The 27,778-nt window shown below is 40.0% G+C and overlaps 1 protein-coding gene across 1 annotated transcript; it reads left to right on the forward strand.

Annotated features, from left to right (window-relative positions):
• Positions 1-3,836: 3,836 nt before the first annotated feature.
• SCGN (secretagogin, EF-hand calcium binding protein) lies at positions 3,837-27,389 on the forward strand. The gene is made up of 11 exons (XM_063300215.1): positions 3,837-3,976; positions 4,493-4,563; positions 12,253-12,345; positions 12,970-13,059; positions 16,632-16,688; positions 17,220-17,297; positions 23,939-23,994; positions 24,274-24,319; positions 24,417-24,476; positions 25,697-25,765; positions 26,751-27,389. Exons 1-11 carry the CDS (start codon positions 3,904-3,906, stop codon positions 26,877-26,879), a joined length of 822 nt encoding a protein of 273 aa, XP_063156285.1. The 5' UTR covers positions 3,837-3,903; the 3' UTR covers positions 26,880-27,389.
• Positions 27,390-27,778: the final 389 nt, after the last annotated feature.

Genomic DNA, 27,778 nt, shown 5'->3' on the forward strand with positions numbered 1-27,778 from the left:
ACTTCATGGACCAGCCCACGCCAGAGCTTCCTGTCGGTCGTCAACACCCCCAGCTCCCCCAGGGACAAGTCCGTCACCTCTAGAATATCATCCATCCACCTTGCCCTTGGTCAGCCCCTCTTCCTTTTGCCTCCACTCTCCCTAGCATCAGCATCTTCTCCAGGGTGTCCTGTCTTCTCATTATGTGGCCAAATATTTCAGTTTTGCCTTTAATATCATTCCCTCAAGTGAGCAGTCTGGCTTTATTTCCTGGAGTATGGACCGGTTTGATCTTCTTGCAGTCCAAGGCACTCTCAGAATTTTCCTCCAACACCACAGTTCAAAAGCATCGATCTTCCTTCTCTCAGCCTTCCTTATGGTCCAGCTCTCGCAGCCATATGTTACTATGGGGAACACCATTGCTTTAACTATGCGGACCTTTGTTGTCACTCTGATGTCTCTGCTCTTAACTATTTTATCGAGATTTGTCATTGCTCTTCTCCCAAGGATTAAGCGTCTTCTGATTTCCTGACTGCAGTCAGCATCTGCAGTAATCTTCGCACCTAGAAATACAAAGTCTTTCACTGCTTCTACATTTTCTCCCTCTATTTGCCAGTTATCAATCAAGCTGGTTGCCATAGTCTTGGTTTTTTTGAGGTTTAGCTGCAAGCCAGCTTTTGCACTTTCTTCTTTCACCTTCATCATAAGGCTCCTCAGTTCCTCTTCACTTTCAGCCATCAAAGTGGTATCATCTGCATATCTGAGATTGTTAATGTTTCTTCCAGAGATTTTAACTCCAGCCTTGGATTCCTCAAGCCCAGCATGTCGCATGATGTGTTCTGCATACAAGTTGAATAGGTAGGGTGAGAGTATACAGCCCTGCCGTACTCCTTTGCCAATCTTAAACCAGTCCGTTGTTCCGTGGTCTGTTCTTCCTGTTGCTACTTGGTCGTTATACAGATTCTTCAGGAGGCAGACAAGATGACTTGGTATCCCCATACCACTAAGAACTTGCCACAGTTTGTTATGGTCCACACAGTCAAAGGTTTTAGAATAATCAATAAAACAGAAATAGATGTTTTTCTGAAACTCCCTGGCTTTTTCCATTATCCATCGGATATTGGCAATGTGGTCCCTAGTTCCTCTGCCTTTTCTAAACCCAGCTTGTACATCTGGCAATTCTCGCTCCATGAATTGCTGAAGTCTACCTTGCAGGATCTTGAGCATTACCTTACTGGCATGTGAAATGAGTGCCACTGTTTGATAGTTTGAACATTCTTTAGTGTTTCCCTTTTTTGGTATGGGGATATAAGTTGATTTTTTCCAATCTGATGGCCATTCTTGTGTTTTCCAAATTTGCTGGCATATAGCATGCATTACCTTGACAGCATCATCCTGCAAGATTTTGAACAGTTCAGCTGGGATGCCCTCATCTCCTGCTGCCTTGTTATTAGCAATGCTTCTTAAGGCCCATTCAAGCTCACTCTTCAGGATGTCTGGCTCTAGCTCACTGACCACACCGTCAAAGCTATCCCCGATATTGTTATCCTTCCTATACAGGTCTTCTGTATATTCTTGCCACCTTTTCTTGATCTCTTCTTCTTCTGTTAGGTCCTTGCCATCTTTGTTTTTGATCATACCCATTTTTGCCTGGAATTTGCCTCCGATGTTTCTAATTTTCTGGAAGAGGTCTCTTGTCCTTCCTATTCTATTGTCTTCTTCCACTTCCACGCATTGTTTGTTTAAAAATAATTCCTTATCTCTTCTGGCTAACCTCTGGAATTTTGCATTTAATTGGGCATACCTCCCCCTATCACTGTTGCCTTTTGCTTTCCTTTTTTCTTGGGCTACTTCTAGTGTCTCAGCAGACAGCCACTTTGCCTTCTTGGTTTTCTCTTTCTTTGGGATGTATTTTGTTGCCGCCTCCTGAACAATGTTGCGAACTTCTGTCCAGAGTTCCTCCGGTACCCTATCTACTAAGTCCAGTCCCTTAAATCGATTCTTCACCTCCACTGCATATTCCTTATGAATATTAGTGAGCTCATATCTAGCTGATCTGTGGGTCTTCCCTAATCTCTTTAGTCTGATCCTAAATTGTGCAAGAAGAAGTTCGTGATCTGAACTACAGTCAGCTTCAGGTCTTGTTTTTACCGACTGTATAGATGTCCGCCACCTTTGGCTGCAAAGGATGTAGTCAATCTGATTTCGGTGTTGTCCATCTGGGGAAGTCCATGTATAAAGCCGTCTCTTAGGTTGTTGGAAGAGAATGTTTGTTATGCAGAGTGAGTTGTCTTGGCAAAATTCTATCAGCCTATGTCCTGCTTCGTTTTGTTCCCCCAGGCCATGCTTACCTGTAATTCCAGGTGTCATTTGACTGCCCACCTTAGCATTCCAGTCTCCTGTGATGAAAATAACATCTCTTTTAGGCTTGTTGTCCAGTAGGTGCTGCAGATCCTCATAGAACTGCTCTACTTCAGCCTCTTCAGCATCTGTGGTTGGGGCGTATATTTGGATCACTGTGATGTTAGATGGCTTGCCCTGAATTCGAATTGAGATCATTCTATCATTTTTTGGATTGTATCCAAGCACTGCTTTAGCCACTTGACTATTAATTATGAAGGCTACTCCATTTCTTCTGTGGTCCTCTTGTCCACAGTAGTAGATCTGGTGGTCATTTGATGTGAAGTGGCCCATTCCAGTCCATTTCAGTTCACTGACGCCCAAAATGTCTATCTTTAATCTTGACATCTCACCAATAACCACATCCAATTTGCCCTGGCTCATAGATCTTACATTCCAGGTTCCAACGGTGTGTTGATCCTTAGAACATCGGATTTGCTGTTCACCACCAGCACCATCGGCCGCTAGCCGTCCTTTCGGCTTTGAGCTAGCTGCGTCATCACGTCTGGGGCTAGTTGAACTCATCCTCTGCTCCTCCCCAGTAGCATTTTGACCATCTTCCAACATGGGGGTCTCATCTTCCAATGGTATACCGACATACCTCTGGTTGTACTGATCCATTTAGTTTTCACGGCAAGAATACTGGGGTGGGTTGCCATTACCTTCCCCAGGGATCGCATTTAGTCTGACCTCTGTCATGACCTTCCCGTCTTGGGTGGCCCTTCACGGTTTAGCTCATGGCATCATCGAGGTGCTCAAGCTCCAGCACCACGACAAGGTAACGATCCTTTGCTGAAGGACAATGGCTAATAAAGACTATTTCCTTTTCATGTCCCTTAACAGTGCTGATGTTATGTTCTATACAGCATGTAGCAAAGCTTTTTGAAAACACAGGTGATGCTTTAAAATGCCTCTGGCAGAACAACTGTAATTCATAAGAACCACTGTAACTACATAAGATTGATTTGCCTGTAATTATTAGGGTTAAAAAGTTATCCCACAGATGCACCCTTGCTCCTGATTAAATAAGTGATTTCCCCAGGTCTTTGTCTATAGTCAGTCAGGGTGTTCTTTCCACTCTCTAGGAGTCACTTCAAGACTTTTTACAAAAGAGGATGCCAACTCCCTCAGATTTTGCAAAGCTCAAGTGCATATACCAATGCAGACGCTTCCTCAGCAGCCCCCATAGGTCTTACACTGTTTCCTCTTCTGAAGCCCTGGCAAGTAAGGCAGGGGACAACTTGATTTAAAGCACAATTTCGGTCTCCCTGCTTTCTGTTAGGAGTGCAGTTGTCAGTTACCCCTACCAATTACTCACTTCGAAAACGACGATCGGGGCAGCTTCGTTTATCCAACTCCCCGTCCTCTCAGAGGTCGTTCTGACCGCCCCTCCAGGCAGCAGGTGGGAACTTCGGAGCGCTGGGCGTGTCCGCGGCTCGGCTGCCGCCTTCGCACTCCAGCCGCCACCGCCGCCGAGGTTCGGTTAAAAGGCCGGCGCCCCGCACTTTGGCCGTCGTAAGCACCATGGACAGCGACCGTCTGCCCCGCTTGGACGTTGCAAGCTTCCGGCGCCTCTGGCAGCGCTTCGACGCTGACGGTGAGTGAGCGGCGGCGGAGATGGCGGGAAACGGGAACCGAAAGGCCAGGCCAGGGCGGGGAGGGGTTCCTCGTGCGAAAACTTCTTTGGGATAAGTCTTTCTCGCTCTTCAGTAGGTTCCACCGAATGGGTCCTCTGTTTGATTCAAATCCACGCTCTTTGGGACTCTCCCCTTGTCCCGAACTCTCCATGTAACTGAGGTGCTTCACTTTGGGTACAAGATACCCTATCATACTGCGAACGTTTGCCTCCCTGGTGGAGACAATTGATAAACTGATGACGGGCTAGTTACAGTTTACTCATTAAAATAAGTCATGCATTAATTGCATATGTGGGGGGGAAAGCCCTAGCAACAGAAGGAACAAATATATTGTTTACCTGTGCCACAAGTTCCTTTGAAATAAAGATTTATGAAATAGGAATTGGTAACATAAAGTGTTGGGCTTGGGATCTATATACTAATGTTACATGTTCAGTAATATATTATTTTATTTTATTTTATTATTTTATTTTTAGACAACGGTTACATAGAAGGAGAAGAGCTTGATAACTTTTTCTACCATCTGCTTGAGATCTTGGGCAGTGAAGTAAGTACTCTTGTCATCTTGTCTGCATGAAAAGATGACATGAACATAAGTGCAGCCTTTTGCCCAACCTATTCCTGGCTGGATTAGATACAGCAGTGCTGAACATCTGTTCTGCAACTCAGTTGTTTACCATGAGCAGTTGGGAGGAGAGGCTGAATTTTTTCCTTCGCCCATTCTCTACTGAAATAGCAGGTTGACTTTTTAACACTCACTGTGCCAAGCCTTGACTGTTCTATGTGGTGAGGGTATTTAACCATAGCCTTACATGTACATCCTACTTATTTGCCTGGTAATTCCTACTGTTAAAAGTCATTTGCTACCCTAGAGTCTATTTCAGTTCCTTTCAAACAAACTCATTACTGTTGGTTCTGTGTTGGCTATCCACATTTGCCACCCACTCAGTGGTCATATTTCAGGCATAAAGCAAATCTGTCTTTTTCAGGAAACTGTACCACCTGTTTAGTTAGATTAAGGAAAGTGAACCAGGAGGCTTGCATATCCACAGAGCAGATGAAGGAGATTGTAAAGCAGGTGTTCTGTGGCCTGTGGAAACAGGGCTGATCAGTTTTACAGATGTTATATTCTGGCTTCCAAAATAAGTTTATCAGGTTTCTTTGGATTTATACTTGGATGCATTTAAAAAGAGCTGTAAATAAGATACTGCGTGGTTATTTTCTGTTCTATTTCAGCTGATATATTTTTTTATCGTTGTTTTGATTGCCTCCTGTTCAGAATAGTAAAGAGATACACAGCCTTCCTCTACAGTTTACTTTGCCTGTTCTTGAAAATGCAGAATTTTAATTTAAAAAATTACAAAATCCATAGGCAATATTTTTATTACATTAGCTGCATATTTATTTACAAAATAGTGAACAGGCTTTTCAATTTCTAACCAGTGTTAACCAGGCAAATTGTTGAAAAGCAGAAAGGGGGAATCTAAATTTGGGGGTGGGGGTGGAGTGTTTAAATCATGTCTGAACTAAGGTTCCACTTCAGATGGAATATAATAATAATTTGCAGATATGTAAATTGAGATTACCATGTACAGAAATAGTGGTTAGGTTGTATTAAGAACTTTCTCCAAGGTTGCCTAAAATAAAAAATAACAAAAGATTCCCAGCTGTTAATCTCTGAACCATTTACTAGAAGGCTACTGTGAGCTCATGTATGTGATCAGTTATCCTAAACTGGTAACATTTCAATTTAATGACAACTTGGTATTTCCATGTAATACTAAAAACTAAATCAAATGGAAGAAGTAGGCTAAAGGAGGAGATATGTTAACAGATGTAGTTCAGTAGCTGAAAGTAGGCTCAGTCCTATTTGAGTAAACACTGTAAACCTGTTTATACATGATTATTTTTTCTTCATATGAGTTTTCTTTTTTTAAAAAAAAAAAGAGGGGACACATTCCTAAATACATGAACATTAGATTAGTGCCTATTTCTCTCCCTGGAAGCATAGATCCAATTTTATCTTTAACCTCCCTGTTTTGAGAGGCAAGATCTACAGGAAAACTGACCGTTTTAGCTGACCATGTTTACTCTGTTTTGCATGAACTGAAGTTTTGTACAAAGAGCAATTTTCTGTTCAGTTGAATGGAATTATAGCAGCGCTGCAGACATTTCCCCAGTCATGAAGGAGCTAGAATGTTCATGGCCTCAGCATGCTTCTATTTTCCAGTGCCTAAATGTTTCTGGTAATCTTATTTCAGTTGCAGGGTCCTAGTTTGTTAGAAATTTGGGAGGAGGGAAAAAGAAATTGACAGGTGAAAGGTGACCACATTTCTTTCTCATCTACTGATTACATAATGAACAGGATTAGTACTAATCTATGTTAAGAAAAGTTAGGTTACACCTCTCCAGGGCCGCAACTGGGGGGGCGGGGGGGGCGGGCAGCGGGGCATGTGCCCTGGGCGCTGCACTAGGGGGGCACCAAAATGGGCACAGAATCCATGTTTGCCACGGGTGACACAGACCTTAGTTGCGGGCCTGCACCTGTCTGCTCAAAAATTAAACACTAGCCTTGTTAAGAAAGGAAATAGGTCAGGCTTAAATTTCTGGGAGCTGAATTTCTGAAATAGACAAGACAACCTTCCACTGTATGATTACTTCAGCTAGAAGCTGCTTTTGCACAATGTGCATACAGAGACTTAGCTGGTCATATGAACCCAGAACCTTGGACAAAATTTGGTTAAGCAGAGCATCTTATCCAGTTTTGTATCTAAGGTGGCTTTTGTTTTATATATCTTGTCCAGAGCTTCTCATGTCATCTAGACGTAGACAAGAGAGTTCACTTGAAATTTTTCCTCTCTTTTAGTCTGAGGCACCTAAATGGGAGACTACAACAGCTGCAAGATGGGATCCTCTAGTTGCTCCTCTGTTTCTGTTTTTATTACCACTGCTACCCCATCACACACAGCCTGTAGGCACAGGGGCAGGTGAAATAGGGACAATCCACCACATTTTAACTCCATTGGACCACTGTGAATTAATACAAATCAGATAAGAAAAACAAGCCATACTGGGGAAAATAATGGCCTGCAGACCACTGCAAAAATAGTTGGGTTGTGTTAGACAACAGCTTCTGATATAATTGGGGCAGCCATTGGTTTCTTTAGTAGACTGGCACCAAATCACAAAGGAACTGGTCTGTTTGAGGCTTGCACTAGATTGGGTCAGCTTCAAACATGAAATGTAAACATGCCTGGAGAGAATAACATTTAGTTCCACTTCAGTCATATTGCCAGAATCCATATCCACTTTTTTCCAATTTAATTTATTAAATTTAATTCCCAAATCTTCTTGAATTCCAGATTTACATAGGATGCTTTCTGTCAAAGAATTTTACCAAGATCCTAGACATGATATTGTGGTTCCCTTAGTGTCTCTAATATTTTTCTTTGGCCTTTTCCTTTGAGAATTATTTAGGATATAAAAATTAGGATTACCAATCCTGGATTTTCTAGTAATATTAATACAAAGAATAAACAGAGGATTCTGGGGGGAGGATAAACGGATTGCAAGAATTTAACAACATTTCCTCATCCCAACCAGTTCTGTCCTACAAATGAAGAGAACCTCCCAGCCAATTAGATAAACCTAACTGAATAATAATAATAAATGGGCTTGAAGAACATCTGTAGGACAAAGTAACTGATAGAGGAAGGATTAAGTAAATTCCACCACACCTGATCTTGACCTATCTGTGCCAGCCTGTCCATCAAAGTTAGCTTGGGACATATGCTTCCTCTGCCATAACTGTTTGATGGGCCAGTCATATTTATGCATATTTTCAATATTGTTACAGTAACAGTTAGACATTAACAATGGCTATAATCCTATAAGTGGAGAATGAAAGAGAATCAGTCTCCTCTCTTTTTTACAGTCACCTACTCAATGTATTTTGTAGACTATTTTGGAAACATCAGAGTGATGCAAACACACTTACCAAGCAACCTGGCAAGGTTATTATGAGAAAGAATAATTAGCTTCTATTTCTGTGCTTTGAAGTTTTAAAGGGCAGCATGCAAGAAAATAAATATTATCATGTACACTGAAAGTTGTCTCCGTTTGAATAGCTAATAGTTTCATAATTATTATTTTTAACCTTTCCCTGTTGTTATTTTTCCCTAATGACCAATGGAGTCTCTAGTTGTTGGTATTTTTCCTGCTCAGCTACTCTAATATGTTCTTATTTTGTGCAAGAAAAGCAACTCCAGCTGGGAAAACAATAGAATGACAGTATTTGTCAAGCGTGCAAAATGGGAAAGGAAAGAATTGGATGCCAGAAGAGGAAATGGGGAATGGGGGGGGGGGGTAATTAGCAAAGATGTATTGAGGAGTCTGGGGGTTAATTTTGAAAGCTGGGTCCAGAGGAGAACTATTCACAGCCCAGACATATAGAAATTCTCTTCTTGTGGTTTTCTATCTGCATTTAGCAAAATTTCATTACATTTCCCTCGGGGTTGCTGAGGGGATACACTTCCCCCCCCTTAAAATAGCTAATCTTCCATTTTGAATACATGAAAGTTGGGCTCCGCTGTTCCTGATAACTGTTTCCATGTACTTTAAAAGGGAATCTAGACATTTCTTTTGAAATTAAGAATAGTGGGTTAACCAGACAAGTATTTTGCACTTGGTATCATTACTGAGGTACATAACAGGCTCACCCAATATTCTGAGTTCATACAAAACACATCGGCTGGCTTCACCCAACATTTTACACCAACCATTGGCTAGTTCAGTGCACACTGTGCAATATATACCAATATGGAACTCTTGAGCTTTTTAACTCTGAATGGTACACAGCCAAAATAGCATTATCCAAACACAAGAGGGGTGTTTTTCAGTCAGCTTGGGGATCCCCAAGGTTTGTTAGAGGGGGAAAATGTTCCCATTTAAAGTCTACTATCACACAGTTGTTCCTCTTGGCACCATCTTCCCTCATGGTCATGAGACATTGCCTTCCTTTTATCCCTAACCTATGAATTATCCACCTTAAATCATCACTAGGTGTACTGGCTTCAGTGTAGTTTTTTCCCCTCTTAAGCTGATGCTATCCCACCATAGCTTCAAGGTGTGCAAAATGTATAATGTGTTGTCATCCACTATCTTGGAGGAGATTACTAAGAGTGAGAGGGAACCACAGTTATGTATACAGTAGGTTAATCAAAAACACAATACATTTTCTATTGATATAAACCATTTTTAATATCAGTATAGGACATTATGTACAAACATTTCTAGGAAAATATGAAGGTATCATAGTCAAGATAAGAAAACTGATTCCTCAAAAGCATCATGTAAAGTGTGCAACAGGAAATTTAAATTAAAGATAATTGCTTAAGGAATCCAGTCTGCTAGTGGGTTAAATTTTGTGACATTTTCAGATCTGTAAGGTGTGGATTCTATGATGGTGAAAACAATCCTGAATATGTATTTATTTATTGTGCCTTTGAGTTAGTTTTGACTCCTGGAGACTGTTTGGACTAGTCCCTGCAGTTTTCTTGGCAAGTTTTTCAGTAGTGGTTTGCCCTTGCCTCCGTCTTAGGGCTGAGAGAGACTGCCTGGCCCAAGATCACCCAGCTGGCTTTGTGCCTAAGCTGGACTAGAACTCACGGTCTCCTGGTTGGTAGCCTTAACCACTACATCAAACTGGTTCTTGAATAATGTTATTATAAATCTAATTCTGCAGTTGGAATTAGCTAGATATAATAAAAAAAAGTTTTAAAAATATTGTTTGCAAACAGTAACACTGCCAGCTTCTTGATAAATTAAGTTTTTAAGTAAAGGATTAATATTTTTTTCACCAATTTTTCATTTGTGAGACTAATGAAGTTACATAAGCCTACACACACACACACACAAGATATATATATATATATATATATATATATATATATATATATATATATATATGTCTGTGTGTATGTGTGTACACACACACATACATACATACCGTACATACTGTACATACATACACACACATGTATTCAAGGGTAAATTCTTAGTTGGTTATATACCTTTGAGTTAAAATATATGAGCTATTAAATACTTAGCAGTTTTGTAAAAAAGGAACCTGATGACTGAAGAAAGGAAAGTTCAGCTGAATATGTTTTATTCTGCTTTCCCTTTTATATTGTAATTTTTAATGCTTTAATTGATCTTGAACTTCTTTTGTAGTTTCAACTTGGAAAGTCAAGCTGGAAATTTAAACTATAATCATAGGCGATATTTTTAAAAAGCAACTATGGAAATCAACCCACTTCTTTGTTATACTTGAAAATTAACTGTTATTCTGTAAGAGCCTTCATTTGAGATGAAAATATACTGGGGTATTGGGGTTTTTAAAATCTTGTTTCCATAACTCTTGGAGCATAGACAAGTCTTAGCAATATATAATATTCCAGTTTTGGTGTTCTCTTGAGTAATTTAAAGGCCATGCATCACGTGGTTGGATTGGCTTATTTCGTTTCTGTAACCTGTTGTTTGTCATCCAGGGTATTCTATAAATCAACAATCCTCAAAGACCCAGTCACTGGGCAGGGCTTCAGACTAGATAAGGTTCATGGGTCTCCGGTGGAGGGCTCAGAGGCAAATGATATCATGTGCATAATGACATCACATAAAGGCTGTAGCTTGTGTCAGCTGTTGAGAAGCAAGTTCATAATGGTGGCATTTAAGTGTTAGTATTATTTTGGCATCATCATGGTTTGCTGTGAACACCATTGATGATCTTCAAGGTCACTTCCAACTCTTACATTCTATGACTCTGTGAAATTAAGGAGGAGCTATAAAAATTATGCATTAGCATGTGGATCCATATGGCACCCTTGTATTTGCATGGCTCCAATTCATATACCTTTAAAGTTGTCCCTAAAAACTCTGACTAGGATGAAGCTCAAGCTGATTTTGCAGTCAGATATCTTCAAGCTGAGGAGAGGAGGCTGCCATTCTCTGATGGCAAGACTGTCTTCTCTGTAAAGCAGAATCCTCAATGACAATATTCTCTCCCCCAGCCTGAAGAAAACTGACTGAATCAGATGAAGACGTTTACCATGCCAGCCAGCTACTCCATTGGTGGTAGATAATACTGCACTACAAGTCATTGCTATCTATTTCAGTTCATTACTGAAATAACGTTTTGAGTTCAACTACACAAAGGACATCTACCTTAAAATAGCCTGATATGAGTGATGTATTTACCTTCACTGATTTCTACATATTTGAGGCAACTTCAGCTGCCTAGACTTGAATGGACTGGATTTTCCATGCATAGCCTGGAAAACATGAGATCATGTTATATAAGATATAACTAGCTTCTCCCACAAGCCTCTGGTAACTGTAAAATAGGAGAATAATAAGCATAATAACCATTTCTGATCTGGTTTAATTTCAGAGGTGGACTCTGCCAAGCAAAATCAGTGTTAATTACAGTACTGTTATGTGTCCTTATACAACAAATCTTTACAATTGTCTATCTACTGCTTTACATAATCCTCTCATAAATTTTGTAAAGCTCTCACTAATTTCCAAGAATACACAGCGGGGCATCTAATATATTTATTTTCCAAACATTCTACCAATGTTTAAATTTACTGAGATGTCTGTAGGTGCACTGTTTGACCTTAACAGTAATACCATAGTTGCTTTGGAGACAAAACTTAAATATTATTTAACAGCTCCTTGTTGGAGTTGGGATTTCAGATTCTGTCTTGGAAATAGACTGTTTGAGTATAATCTTAATCCTTTTACCAATGAGATACCATTGAAGTCTTGACCAGTCTAATTAAAAATCCTGAAAACTAAAAAATGTGTGTGACCTGTAACAAAAGGTATAATATGGAATACCTTGGTTTATTTTTTTAATATATGAAAAATGGAAAGGATTTGGACTAACTGTAGATGTTGTGACTCTCTACAATTTCTTACTTAACATGTGTGAGTATGTGGTTGTGTGCTGCTCCTCCATTTACAAATGTCTACAAGATAAGGTAGCAACTGGGAATCTTTACTAGAAAAGCAAATCATATTGACTTTTGCTCTAACTCCTTTCCTTCAGTACAAAGTACCAATTGCAAGTCTTGCATGGGTGATCTTGAAGAAACATAAAAAGGACATAATTTTACTCACAGAATGTTAGTTGTAGCCATAACTCGATGACCAACTTGTTGTTTTTTCATGACAGAGCACCATTACAGAGGAAAAGGTTCAGAGGGTGAAAAAACAATTTATGTCAACCTACGATGTGACTAATGACGGACGCTTACACATACAAGAGGTTCCTGGCTGTTTGCTTCTTTGGGGACTTTAGAAAATGTATCATAGATAATTGAGGGATTATGATTACAAATGTATTGGCTTATGTATTACCGAAAACATGAACCCAAGTGTCCGTTTTAATACAAGCAATATGTTGTATCTTAGACATTGCTGCTGTTTTGTTTTCTAATCTCAGCCATGCCTGATTTCTATATCTGGAATATAACCCTAGCAGGAGTGTGGTAAAAAAAAGTCAAGATGGCAGCCACAGTGGTATGAGCTCTGCCCATTCATGTGTGTCACACAAATGATACACATAAAACAGGCATAGTTTCAATCTCATTATTGTGGCATTATTGACGTTTGACCACACCTGGTAGGCACCCTGAGCCCTAGTAAACATATAGACCAGGGGCAATGGGAAACGGGGGGATAAAAAAAGTAAAAAAGCCAAGATGGTGCTTGCATGGTTGAAGGCCCATTCCTTTTTTTACATGTGCCACATGTGTGAGACACATTAAAAAGGACAGGTGGCAGCCCTCTTAACTTTTTTGATCCTTCCCTGCAAACACCACTAATATAGATTGAGGACATGATTATTGCATAATAATAATAATAATAATTTCTATTTATGTTACTTTAGCTTGCAAATATGATTCTGACTGAGGAAGACAACTTTCTGCTACTTTTCCAAAGAGAAACTCCTTTGAATAACAGTGTGGAGTTCATGCGGGTGGGTAAGAATTCTTGCTGCATGTTCTGGTTTTTGAAGAAGCAACTGTTGTTGATTTTTACTTCACTCATTCCACTGCCTCAGATAAAGCATGTACTGGAGGATTTGGTTTTTAAAGCACAATGTATTTGTGTGATGAGAGGAGCTAAATCTGAGACAACTCCCTTCTCCTCCTCTCTTCTTCTAGCAATAAAAAGCAAATTTAGCTGGGACAAAACTATAGTGTTGTTGGTCATCAAGGAGGTAAGTCATATGTGGGCATGGAATATTAGCATCTTTTCTTCCACAAACTGCACCCCAATTCCTTCCTTGATATGCATCTTGAGCCGTAGTCTCACTCCCTTTGTGTTCTGTAGTACATAATCTCTTACTTGTGTGACATTGTACAGAATGTAACTTGCTGTGCAAGAGACAACATATGCTTCTTGACACAGGTCAATAGCAATAGCAATAGCAATAGGCTTTTCTGTAGCTGCTTATTCAGTTCAAGAATCACAACCTTAGCTTCCATTAAAGCAAAAACAACCACAAAAGGGCTGTGTGTCTTGAACTGTGAAAATGTCAGCTTTTGGCTTACCAAACTACAGATACCAGAAGGTTTAATGGATAACCCATGTTTACTCCATATAGGAAGGAATAAAAGCTGTGTCATGTTCTATATTTTTCCATGTAGTTTTAGTGTTGAGATTTCTCTTATGAAAAACATGTAAGCAATGTGCTTGTACCATAGTGCCATAGACTCTTACATAAAAAAAACTAGTAAAAATAAGTTTTCAGTTAATAAACTGAAAAAGATTCAACAGCTTCAACATGTCAAGAAGAAGATACCCAAGTTAGCCAGCTTTTGTATGAATACTGAAGCATGTAGAATGTCCTTTCCTAGCAGCTCAGAAATTATCATCATTTCTTATCCTGTGAAAATAATTCTGCACCTGGTTAAAACAGATTTTATTGCTTATCAGTCTCAGTCTTAAAGTGCAGTTTGAGGTGAGCTGTGCTATTTGCACAGCAGTCACCTGGTCTGGAGGAGCAATCATGGAAACCACATGTCCAAATGGAACTAGTATGTCTTTAATCTGATCTCTTTTCAGGGGAAAAAAGATAGCGATGCACAAGTAAGCAGAAAATATTTCTATCAGTTTGAAGAATCCCATATCTCTAGATCTTTCAGGAATGAACATCAGTTTTGTGCTGTCATTGCTGAAGTGAGTCACATGATATGCACATGTGCATGTATGCATGTGTAAGAATACATGTTTGCATGTACAAGCATGCACAGTAACACAGAAAAGTGAGACCTGTAATAAAATGACATAGTGTAGAGCAGTGTTTCTCAACCTTGACAATTCTGAGAGTTGAAGTCCACACGACTTAAAGTTGCCAAGGGTGAGAAACACTGGTGTAGTGTATGTGGTGGAGAAAATAAATGTAGCAAATAAAATGGAGTCTGCACCCTTTCCTTCCCTGTCTTTGAGACATGACCAGGCTCAAACCCAGTTATTTCTTTGCCTAAACCTATCAGACTCAAATTGACCCTCTGTGTCCCCAGAGAAAGGCCCTGCAGTCCCATCTAAACCAAAAATAGAAGTCTCGCTCACCAGCTCACAGTGAAGTCTGAGGGCAGCCTAATGAGGGAATTGTAACACAGAGAAACCCCAACCTCCTATCCTCAATCAGGGACATGCCCTGGATTTCCTCAACATCCCAGCTCTTTAACAATGGGCTTCCCCAGCTCTGCCACCCTCCTGAAAGAGCTGCTTTGGCTAACAATAGAAATAACCCCAGGTATGCTGACAAGGACCTGCCTAGCTTCCCTAAAACTGGTCAGCCAATCAGATCCCAAGGATTTCCTGCCTTGTAGTCCTCAACTTCTTTAAGTCTTTGCTTTCCTATTGTTCCAGGTCCCTCTTTCCTGTAAAGCAGGCATTAAATGATGTTCTTCTCAGTGTTGTGCTCTGTACTTCTGAATTTTCCATGACAGTATTTCCTGTTCAATATTTCAGCCACTCCACACCTTTCTCTCCCTTCTCATTTTAATTCAGCTGCTAGTCAGCCCTTTCTGGCCACTGAATATAGAACTCCGCTTCCTGTCCATTAGGTTTTTTTTCCCCTTAAAACTTTTTTTGAAGTTCTTCAAACTAATTTTCCCTGCACCTGCTGCTACTTCTTTCTGCTGCGTGAGTGCAGGCCTGTAAGGCTCTTGCTGTCCTCAGCCTGCCTAACACAATCAGGGGGTGGGAGAAGTGGGGTAGGTGGGTGGGTAATGCAGCAGTATTGTCTTCAGCTGGTATGTGCTGCCACCCTCCTTCCTACAGAACAAATGCAGAAGAAGGGCCATGTTTCTTTCTTTTCTGCTTATTAGAAACACAACAGCATCTGATAGTCGATCTGGAGAGGTCTAAGCCTTCCAAACAGTGTTGGCAGATTACAACCCCCAAAGACACAAAAAGGCATCAAATTGATCAAGAAAGCACAATAGCAAAGAAAACATGGTGTATGGTGCCTATGTCTCTGTGTGTTAGGCTTAGAGAAAATTCTAGTGAACAAAGGAACAATAGATAGGCCAGAAAACAGAAAAACATTATACTGTATCTGGAGGAACAAACATTCTCCCTAACTTCTGTTTAGTTACTCATTGTACCTAAAATTCCATGTGGATTCAATTCCTTCCTGTGTCCTGGTTCAACACACAATGGTTGTTCATGGGGAGGGGAGTTTATATTCTTTCTCTTTTTCATTCTCCATGATCAGCTGCTGCTCCCCCAGGAAATTCCAAAAAACTGAAAGCCTTCAACAAACTCTTCCACCTCTATTTAACCTCAAGGGGAGTTAATCACCTTACTGGAAGTAGGATGGATTTGGTACCAGTCAACTGTTTGTCTATTTCTCACGCAATGGGAACCTCTAAGGCCTGCCTTGCCGGAAGCCCTCATTATAGGGACCATTTGTGCGACATAGACAATTTCTTTTACAGCCTGAACATCAGAAGTAGAATATGTGTGTGTAAACATTGTGTAAACAGTATCAATTCACATAAACAAATGTTTTGTTCCAGAGATAGAGGGATGGTAGCCAGGATCTAAAGATGCAACATGTGTGTGTGTGCTTGTGTGTGTACACCCACACCCACACCCAGATACATATTGGTCAGTTAGGTTTGCATACTCCAAAAGTGATTTGTCACATTCATCTCCTAAAGGACCCAGCCTGATCTAACAAGCGGTGTGCATGGAATATTTCCCTTCTAAGCCATCGTGGGAAAAACGGACTTGATGTGATGATACGGTATATCTAACCTTCCATCTAATACTGCAACTCTTCCTTGTGATTTGGTGCCTAAGCAATAGACAGTTTCATGAAACTGATCCAACGGACCAGGTTCACAGAACAGATTCTAGGTTACTTGCTGAGCTTTTTAGTGATACAACAACTACTTTCTCAGACTTCTGCTATCTAAAGCAGTGGCACTGTAACGGTCCTGATAGAAATCTGTCAAAAGTTTTTATCGGTGAGGTTGTGATGTTACTTCATGAACATCTCTTGTAAAGTGTCACATTTTGTCTTCCCTACAGATTTGGCGTCATTATGATGCTGACAGCAGTGGCTTTATTTCAGCCAGTGAACTCAGCGTAAGTTCTGGACTTACTGGAACTTTATCCAGATGCTGCTTCCATTATTCTTTGATTACCTTTGCACATTACCTGTACTAAGGATGGTTCCAGGTAGGCCACCTTTTCCAAGGGTGGCTGGAAGCTGCAATTAAGCTTCCTTGGGGGGAGGGGACCAATTGTGGAGGGGAATAAGACTCAAAATGAATAGGCCCACAGCATGCATATAGGCAAGACTTGGATTTTCTGTTTCCCTTTGTGGGTATGTGGGGATAATTGGGAGTTAATTTATTTAGTAAACCCTATTTGGGGGTTTATTCTACCTTTGTAGAGGGGCTATTTCCCTCTAATTTAGTGGAAACCTGCTGTGTCATTTTTCTGGAATTGCATTGCCAAATTTCAACTGCAGAGGCAGAAACACCTCTGGAAGCCAGAACAAGATTGGCCATCCATAAACTACTCATGGGACTTATATGCATCAAGTTCTAATTCATGCGTATTATTCTGGGATAAATCTGAAACACAACTTCTACACCTCTTTCCTGAAACTAGGGTTTTCTGCAAGATCTGTTTCGGCAACATGGAAAAAACGTTTCTAGGGCAAAACTGCAGGAGTATACTGATAACATGGTAAGCAGAAATTGTCTTCACTATTATTTGTAGTATTATAGTTATTCCTAGGTCTCTGAGGCAGCCTGAAGGATTTTTGCACTATGTGGATGTGTGCAGGAAAGGATGAACAAGGCTATTGTACACAAGGCACATAGGATTCAAGGCTCACTTCAAGCAGCTCTCTTCTACCTTCAGACATATAATGCAAAGAAAAAATGGAAATGGTAGAGCAAGAACAAATAGAAAATGAAATAAGGAGATATAATACAGCTGTGAGCAGGGGTGGACTAGATGACCTCAGAAGTACCATCCAATTCTGGGATTCTGTGTTTTGCCTTTCCATGACCCAGAGGATAGTACATTCACTACTAGTGCATCATTGTATGTCATTTTTAGACACTGTGTACTGGAGGCAAAGGCTCATCTGCAGCTGAGGTTTCTTTAAGGAAACAGAAAGTTTGCTAAGATGTTGGGGAGGGGTGCTCCCATTCTTGTCCTAAATCAAAAACATGTTTTTAGCCTTTTGGGCTGTGGCAACAGCTTGAAAGTGGGAAGGGCTAATGCCTTGCAGAATGTCGGAAACCAAAAGTAAATGTTCAGGTGCAGGATGTTAATTGAGGCTGTCTCTGCAAGCATGTTAGTCCAATGTTATTGTTATTGTTTCATCTTTATTGGTTCCCAGTTTATTTCCATGCTCAGTTTAAACTGTTGGTTTGGCCTTTAAAGCACTGGCAGCACAATATATCTATTTAGCAGTAAAAGAAACTAATTTAAATGAGTTTATATCCAAGTAGGTGTATAAAGGATTACAATCTAAATGGCCTAAGCATATGAGCGTTTTCCTTTTCAGTATTTCTTATAACATAAAAAAACAGAGCCCACCCAGACTCAATGGTCAGGAACACTTACCCCAAAGACACATTTAGCTTCTTTAGTCTTGTTATTTTTCTCATCATTTTTTTCTTTCCATGTGGTTGGTTAGTGATTTTTGAGATCTTTTATGGCCCTTTGCACATGCGTACATGGACATGCACATGCACACGCACGCACGCACGCACGCACACACACACACACACAGAGTTTGGTGGATTAAGGACTAAGGTTATTAGTACTGTCCTGTTCAGACTATGAGATGGCCAGGCAGAATCACTCTTAAATTCTTTATTTACAATTAACTATTTACAACAATGAAAGTCCTTAGAACAGATTAGACAGTGCAATTCAATCAAGTCCACCCAGGCAGTGGAGGAAAACAAGACAGGGCTGCAGAATCAGAGGTAGCAGGAGATTGTGGCAAAACAGCAAGGCAGAACTCAGCTAAACCCCTCAATGAGGTGGCAAGACTCTGTGTGGCTAGAACACGTGGCAATTAGGAGGCTTGAGGTGCAGTTGTCAGGCTTGAGACGGAGGCTAGGCAAGGCTCAACAGGAACATCAAGGCAAGGCTCGGATCTGGAGACAAGCAGGTCTCAGCTAGAATGGCGAGGCAGGGCATGGAACTGGAAACGTGGCTGGACATGGCTGGAGCAACAAGACACAGCTTGGAACTGGAAACGTGGCTGGACATGGCTGGAGCGACAAGACACAGCTTGGAACTGGAAACGTGGCTGGACATGGCTGGAGCGACAAGACACAGCTTGGAACTGGAAACGTGGCTGGACATGGCTGGAGCGACAAGACACAGCTTGGAACTGGAAACGTGGCTGGACATGGCTAGAGCGACAAGACACAGCTTGGAACTGGAAACGTGGCTGGACATGGCTAGAGTGACAAGACACAGCTTGGAACTGGAAACGTGGCTGGACATGGCTAGAGCGACAAGACACAGCTTGGAACTGGAAACGTGGCTGGACATGGCTGGAGCGACAAGACACAGCTTGGAACTGGAAACGTGGCTGGACATGGCTAGAGCGACAAGACACAGCTTGGAACTGGAAACGTGGCTGGACATGGCTGGAGCGACGAAACGAGGCTTGGCACTGGAAGCAAGGCTGTGCTCAGCTGGATCAGCAAGACTAGACTCAATTGGAGCAAAGTGTGAAGGAAGCGGGTCCGCAATGGCAGGAGGAGCTGGCTCTGATTCTGCGACAGCTACAGACGAGGCTTCTGACTCCAGTAAGGACTCTTCCGCAGAGGCTGTGAGCTCAAAGGATCGGTTGTCTCCGGCAGCTTGGTCTTGGCGGTGTTGCCTTTTTATGCGATCCTTTTTGCACCACTTTCCTTCAGCAGCCAATCGGGCTGCTTTTTGTCCCGTGTGCTTCTCTGCTCTTCTCTCTTGAGCACTGATTGGAGGCTTCAAACGTCCCTCCGGAGTTTGTCCAATCAGTGTCTGCAATTTCTCCTGCTCTGCTGAGTCACTCCTGGATTCTATTTCCCCAATTCCCTCTGGATAAGGTTCGTTTTCCCCTTCTGGCTCAAGATATGTTTCGTTTTCAGAGTCAGAGTCAGACTCAATCCTCACAAGTACAGACAGAGAAGAAGTCTTAAGTATCTCTTATTACATTTCACTACCAGAAACATAATAAGCATGTAAATAACAATTGTGATTAAATGACATACTTTAAACTAGGTAGGCAAATTTTTCAGACCTAAAGGCCGTACATATTGGCACACAAGCACATAGATAACCCACTCACTTGCTAAAATCATTGGAGGAGGCTCTTCTTCTCATGCTTCAGTGAGATACATTTGGTGATAATTCAAAGGATAGTCTCTTCAGTGGTGGCCCCCTTGGAGATCTAGCAATAGTGTTCCACCAGCTACTAAAGTACTTATTTTAGCAGGCGTTCCTTAGCAAATCATTCAGTGCCAGTGGTATCAAAGGATGATGAAAAACGTCATCGTGCCATCATCCTAGGAGTACTGATCAGAAAAGAAGAAGGTTTAGCCAGTGAACTAAAAAGTCCAAGTCAACATGCTGCAAGTCAATCACCCAGTGCTCACTATGGGGGCATCATGTCCTCTAAGCATAATGCGGTGCTGTCCTAATTCGCCTTTCATTTGCAGCTAGCCAGCTATATGCTTTGTCTATATGGGAGTTGGGCTGAGAATATTCTGAGGGCGCTGATTGGCTGATGAATTGCCAAGAGCATGTATTCCCCCCAGTGCCAATGTCACTTGTGCAGTGGCAGTCAAGGCCAGTCTGATCACATTAACGTATCTCCCCAAAAAGAGGTAACTTAATTTGGAGATGTTTATCCCTGCTGATCTTTCTAACAAGTCTCTCTAATGTCCTTGTAGTGGTGCAGCTCTCTATAAATGCTATTTCTATTCATTTGAGCATCCAACTCTATAGACTGTCTTGAATGCTTTACAAGCCATTTGATCGCCAAGTAGTTGCAAAGTCCATAGTATGACTTCTAAAGTACCCCAGTACTTAGCATTCTGCTATTCACAAAGCTACATTTTGTCTATGCCACATGTAAGGAAATCTCATTATTGGCATATTCATCTGCAAATCACATTACCTAGGCTGCCAAAATAATCACCTCCAGACTGAGGTTGTTATTATTCATTGGCTAAAATAGCAAGTCATCATAATATCAGTCCAGCTGTCAGCAATGGGCTTTCATTTCAAGTAGACAATATGCTTCCCTCGGATATAGCAGCACCTTTTATCTACATGCAATTTAAAGAAAGTGAAAAAAAATCCACATGCTATGGATTAACTCTTGGCTTCTTGGATTATGAGAATGTTCTCTTTTTTTGCCCAAATACTTGATAAGCAATTTAGTTTATTGGATCCCTAGGATATAAAATAGTGTTTGAATGGTGAATTGTTTGGCTGCTTCGTAAACCATGCAAGTGGCATCATCCATTTAGCTTTTCTTTTACAACTATTGCAGTGTGGTGGGAGAACACTTCCCATGCCACATTAATATATGAAGCCTGTGAAAAAATTCTGGAAAGTGCTTTGAAAGAAAGGGCAACATGAGAAAACAATCACACTCTTTGGGACATGATGCTAAAACACAGTTTAGCATGATTAGATGAAACCTGGTCTCCCCACAGGCTACGTATTATCCTTATTGTAACATAGTTATGAGAGGGCGCTTTTGCTTTCATTTCAGTTCAGCCACAAGTTGCATTAATGTCAGAACTGACAAACCTAAGTAAATCTCAAATAATGGGCAGTGGAAAGGAATCCATTTGGACATGTAGTGAATACAATTAACTGGTTTTCATTTATCAACAGTTACCTATTGAACTGTATTGTAAAGTAGAAATGAAGGCTTCTGAGCTTGCCAGAGAAAGAGATGGGAAAGGAAAAGATGTGAATTCTAGGAGAAGAATCCTAGATTCATCCTCGCAGAAGTGAATCATGATTCAGTGCAATGGAACTGGGTGTCATTATATGATCTCAGACAATGAACCAGGTGCAAGAAAAGGCCCCAAGACACAGCAAAACTCTAACCTCATGAAGTGTTGGTATGATTTCATATGAGCTTGCTGAAACTTCTTACTAGAGACTGCCAAAATCTTGTAAAATCTTGTTATCTCATATGATTTGGGCATTGTCATATGAGAGCATGTGAGTTTTCTTATTACCATTCTGAAGATTTGGCAATGCCTCTTGGGATTCTGGTGAGCAGCTTAACACCCACAGATGCTGCACGATCAACCCTTAGTTTTATGTTTTGGCATTGCCATTACGATTACTGTTAAAAATTCATCACATGCTGGTTCCAATAGATTGGTGAAGGCTCCAATAGAAAATGGAATTGCTATCCCAGTTCTGTCAGGCATCTCAATTAGTTATCTTTTGTGAAATGATGCCAGGAGCACCCTTATGTTGCAGCTGATGGTTGACAGATTTCTGATTAATAATCCAAGTTCATTAATGTTTCATCAGTGAGAACTGCTAGATAGTTGGGGATCTGACTATCTGAGCATGACTTCTCCTCCAGTTGAAGGTTTGCAGGGCACATGTTAAGTGCATATGAGGGAGAGATAATGAGAAGCAGAAGTTGGCAATTTGTAAGATATGCAGACCAGGAGGGAAACTGCTGAGCTTGTTCTTGGGAACTCCCTTGTAGAAGCACCCTTCTAGATAACACTCATGTACTTTGTAGTATTTCTAAATAAGCTAAACCTCTATTTGTCTACATTGTGCACTCATCTGAGCAAAACTAAGTGATATTCTGTAGGAGTGCAAGGTACTGATTTTGAGATGGAGCTATCTGCTAACACTGAGCCTGAAGATTAAAAGATAGGAGGATGAGATACTATGCATCTTTGGAAACATATGCATATGATCGTATTTTCCCCCATGGGATTTTTAAAGCTTTCCTAAAAGTAGTATTAATAAAATAAAGATTACATGCTAGCCCAGTTTTGAATATTTTAGAACTGGGGCTAAGCTGCACAGTTTGCCAAATTATCTTCCCACATATAAAAAAGTCCAGCTTCTCAACAACCTTTTATTATAATTTATTCATGCATATGCTCCATTCACCATTTCTTTCACTCTCTCTTCCTTTCATTCTGAAAAATCATTGGGTTATTTTCCCTGTTGGTGCTTTGTGGCATAATAGTAGGAAGAGGGATGGGGGTGGGGCAAAAAGTAAACCACCAGCAGGAAAGAAAACGATTAGAATACAATTAAGTGAATTTGGAATATACTGAGAGCAGAGAAAGCTTTTTACATTCATAAGGATGAATGCTTTTGACACCAAGAGGCTGACATTTCTTAATTAAATCTCTCATTTTTATACAGTTTTTTGCAAGTGCCAAATGTTCTTGGAAAGCTCAGCAAGATGATGGTTAAGGACCATTCTTCTGATGGCCTATGGTTTCCTAGAACAAATTCAGAAGACCTGCACCTGCAAACCTATCTGCCCCAACCTGGTGCCCCACAATTTACTGGAACTGCTTCCATCAGAAATGCTGGCCTGCAGAACTTTTGGCTATGCTGGTAGAAATATCTGGGAATTGCAGTTCCAATGCCTAAGGGGGCAAGTTTGACATCTTAGGCCTACAGTACTTAGATAAATACCTACCCATAATTCCCAAATAATCATACATAGTAAAAGAATAATACATAGTAAAGTCTCCCCATAAGGATGCCAAATGCAAAAACTTAAATTTTCAGTACTCCCCCACCAATCATTCCTTTCTGATTTAGATTTAATTCTTGACTTTCCCCTACAGTTTGCTAAGGCTTACTGAATTATCTTACACTTAAATCACATTCTTCCGATTTTTAGCCTAGCTCATCCTCAAAGGATTTTGGGCTGCAGGTTTATGCATGCTTTCCAGGGACCAAGCCCTCCTGAAAACAGTAGTACTTTTGAGTCAACTTATACTGAAAAAAACATTCCATCAGTACAGTTGTTAGGGGAAAATTGGAAAGTGAAAGGAAATAAGTAAACATCTTGCTCACATATTCAATGCCCACTAGCTGAAAGAAGTCATAAAACATTCTTTTAAAGCTATGATTTGAAGAGGCCAAATATCTCTGGGGAAAAATCTGTGGTGGACTTATGAACATCTTTGGATTACAGCATAACCAACTTTTTGTCTGTATTCTGTGACTCAAAATAGTTTGAGCATATGATTCTGATTAGTAAAATGTTATTGGTCTGGGGTGTTGGTTGTTGTTGTTTTTTTTGGAAAGCTCTCCTAGTATTAATCATTTCACATGCACCATTTGCTTTTTAGATGAAGCTCTTTGACAAAAATAAAGATGGGCGGCTGGATCTGAATGACCTTGCAAGGTAAATTTCAGTGGTTCCTCAGTTTCCTTGGAGTGGCTTCAGCAGCTTACCTCCCCACTGTGTCACTCTGCTCCCAAACCAATCTTGGTTGAATTTATGCCTCTTGTGCAGTTTTCCTGGAAGCAAGGTGACAACACTTCATATCACAAACTGCTGTTTCCAAAAACGTCTGTTAACTTCCCATGAAATTTTCTCTCTTTCTGAGCTCTGTCAAGCACAGCTGTCTATTTCTCTGGAGATGAAATCTCAGAAAATAATGGTTTGGCTCTTTCCACTCAGGATTCTAGCTCTTCAGGAAAATTTTCTCCTTCAATTTAAACTGGATGTAAGTACAGTAATTTGCAGCAAATTTATTCTTTTTTTTTTCTGTTGATAGTTTTTTTTTCAAACTTAATTCCTCTGCTACATGTTCTTTGATTCAGGCTTCCAGTGCAGAAGAAAGGAAAAGAGATTTTGAGAAAATCTTTGCACACTATGATGTTGTAAGATTATTATTATTATTATTATTATTATTTGGGATTACTGACTCTGCAGAACATCAATGATGGTAGCCTTGAGGATATCCTGTTTTATGGATGACTGTCCTCTGTTGGAAAACCAGTGGAATAGTTTGTCTATGGAGGCTTTCTATCCCATCTTTCATTTCATTTTTATGGGTTGGAATTGCACAAAGAATCTGCATGGATAGAGAAAGATCTCTAGTCCTCACAGCCAACTGTCTACAAATAGAAGCTGACAAATAGAATTATGAAGAGGAGGCCGACATATTTGCCCCCTTCCCTTTTGTTTGTACAGATGACACACATTTAAAGTGCCTGCAGAAGGTGTATGACTCTTATTGATCTGGGCCATGTGGTGGAAAGAGCTTGATGCTTGCATCCCATTAGTTAGTCTCCAATATGCCACAGCTCTTGTGAGATTAATGAGTCACACACTCATTCCCAAAGCTGAGAGGCCAGGAGTAGGGCAGTAATGTTTTTCCTTTTAGATTCTGGTAATTTTCTTTCTTTTACTTTTCTATTAAACTTCATTAAATTTTCAGGATAAAAAAGACAAAAACTAACAAAAAAAATAATTAAGATAGAAAGTAAAATAGAGAAACAGAGTGGAAAAAAAGGAAAAAGAGTAAAGTCAAAAGTGCAGAAATAGAAGAAAAAAAGAAAATACAAAAAAAAATGACTCTTGACTTTCTTTGCAACAGATAAAAGTATACATTTACACTGAACTCTTACTCTAAGCTTACAACATAGCTTTCATTATTTCTATTGTCCATTATTTCCAATCATCAAATCCATAAATCATGATTTTATTTTTTTCTGTTTCATGTAAACAGTCCAAAAGGGGTTTCCAAGGAGCTGACGGGACTGATAGATAAACGGTTGGAAAGAACCCATGGAACTTTGTTTTTATATATGGCAAAAGCAGCTAGACTTTTATATGCACAAAGGTGGAAAGATCTGACACTACCTTCAATGGAAGAATGGATGGTGAAGTTGATGGAGTTAGCTGAGATGGCGAAAACGACAGCTTTGATTTCTTTTTATTTTCTATGAGATCCTTCTTGCTGTTTTATTTGACATAAAATATCTGCAAGGATATAGCTTCTAAGATTGAGTATATTATGGCCAGAAAGAGGAGTGAAGTATGTAGGTAATGTCAATATTTTTATTCCACAAATTTATGTGATTTTTATATATTCCAGAGTAAGACAGGAGCCCTTGAAGGTCCAGAAGTTGATGGGTTTGTAAAAGATATGATGGAACTTGTCAAGGTAACTTCCTAATGTTTTTATGTTTTCTGCCATTATTTTTGAACCAAAAGTTGCTCACAGTCATAGAGATGCAAAATATTTGAAAGATCACTTAGACCACTTGTGAATGCTTTAGTTTAGCTGCTTAACCGTTGAGCAAAATAAATTGCTTAATTTTCTTCCTTTATGGAAGGTGAAGAAGAGAAGAATGGGAGATTGTGATGCAACATGAAGAACCTTTTGCATACACTACAGCTTGTCATGTCCAAATTATCCATACTTTCCTCAATTACTGCCCTTCCCCATTCTTCCTCCCAGACATAACTATTTGCTGGTAATGTACTAACAGTGTATTTCAGTCCCACAGGAATATGTTTCTTCCAACCTTCCCCAATCTGATAGCTTCCTTTATGCTATCAGATTGGGGAAGGGCAGTAATTACAATTGCCATCACCCTCAAAGAGCAAGCAAGCGCCTATGCTGGCTAGGGATAATAGCAGCTAAGGTTCCAAACATCTGGAAGACCACAGTTCAGGAAGGCTGTTTCATGTTATGTTTTTTTTTAATTAAATCTATTAGCTAGGAGTACAACTCCATTATTTCTCATTATCTCAGCAAATGACACTACTTGGATATAACCTTGTCTGGGCTGGGAAGCTACGCAGGTCAGGCTTTGAAGGAATAGCTGCAGGCTAAGCTGGGAAGTGAAAAAAACAATATGGAAAAGACAGTGGCAGGCTCTAGGATAGACTGATGTCATGCCTATTGGTGTGTAATTCATCTTGGCAATAGCATGTTGTTCCCCTTGTTATGCTAAATTTTATGTTATTTTAACTTTTCTAGATTTTTTAGGTGTTGTATTGGTTTTAACTGAATTCTGCCAGAGTCTGTGGCCTTATAAATGTAATAAATAAATAAATAAAATTAGGTGACCTTATTGCTAAAAATGACTATTTTGTTTTCCAAGAGCGTATTTATCTCTCTCTCTCTCTCATTACTGTTATAGCCCAGCATTAGCGGTACAGATTTGGATAAATTCCGCCAGGTCCTGCTTCACCACTGTGATGTGAACAAGGATGGAAAAATTCAAAAATCCGAACTTGCCTTATGTCTGGGAATTAAAAATACCCCATAGGCATTAATATGCTTTTCCTATGATTTGTCAGGATTTTTCCTTCTGTGAAAACTTGTGAAAACATTTGTGAAACCATTTTCAGTGCTACCTAATAATCTGCTATATTAAACCTAGAAGAGAGGTTCATAAACGTTATGGATAGTCAGTTTGCAAGTATGTATTCAGATAGAAAATGTGATGAGTAGCAACTGGTTCTGTGTTGTTTAAAGGAGATACTATCTCTAACAGTCTTATACATCTTTAAGCATGTCCATATCTACAAACCAACTGATTGATTAGAAAGCTTTGGGACTGCTGTTCCAAGATTCTGCTATGAAACATTTTGTTTTGCTTTAATATTTCATTCCTTGGGCTGTATCCTTCATCTAGTGTCCCTTGGTTTTTGCCCAGTTCTTCCTACTTCCAACAGTATGGCCTTTGAAACTCACTCTGTTCTTTTGTAAGAAACAGAAGTATTATAGAACCGCAGCATATTTGCAGAAAAATAAAGCACAACAGTTGAGAACACAACTGGAGTCTGGATTATTTATTACATCTACCACTCCATCAGTTCCTGGGTACGCCATGTGTGAAAATTGTTCCTCTATTTCATGCAGTGTCTCCAATGGTGGGAGAGGACATAGCTGAGAATTGTGGAGATTTTGTTGGGCAGAAACAATGAAAAGTGTTGTTTTTTAAATATTTATTTGTAATAGCTATCTGGTTTTCCTATCATTAAAAGAACCCCAAAGCTTTGTTTGGTTTATAAAATAAATAAAGGTAAATAAAAATAGCTAAGATACTCCTTAGCAGTGGTCTGACCTCTGTTTTTTACCTTCTACCTCCAAATGCCTTTCTGATATGTTGGTATTATAGAATATTGTTTAAGTTCTAGCACATTTAGAAGCTCAACATGAACC

This window comes from Candoia aspera, chromosome 3, assembly GCF_035149785.1.
Source record: "Candoia aspera isolate rCanAsp1 chromosome 3, rCanAsp1.hap2, whole genome shotgun sequence".
Lineage (NCBI taxonomy): Eukaryota > Metazoa > Chordata > Lepidosauria > Squamata > Boidae > Candoia > Candoia aspera.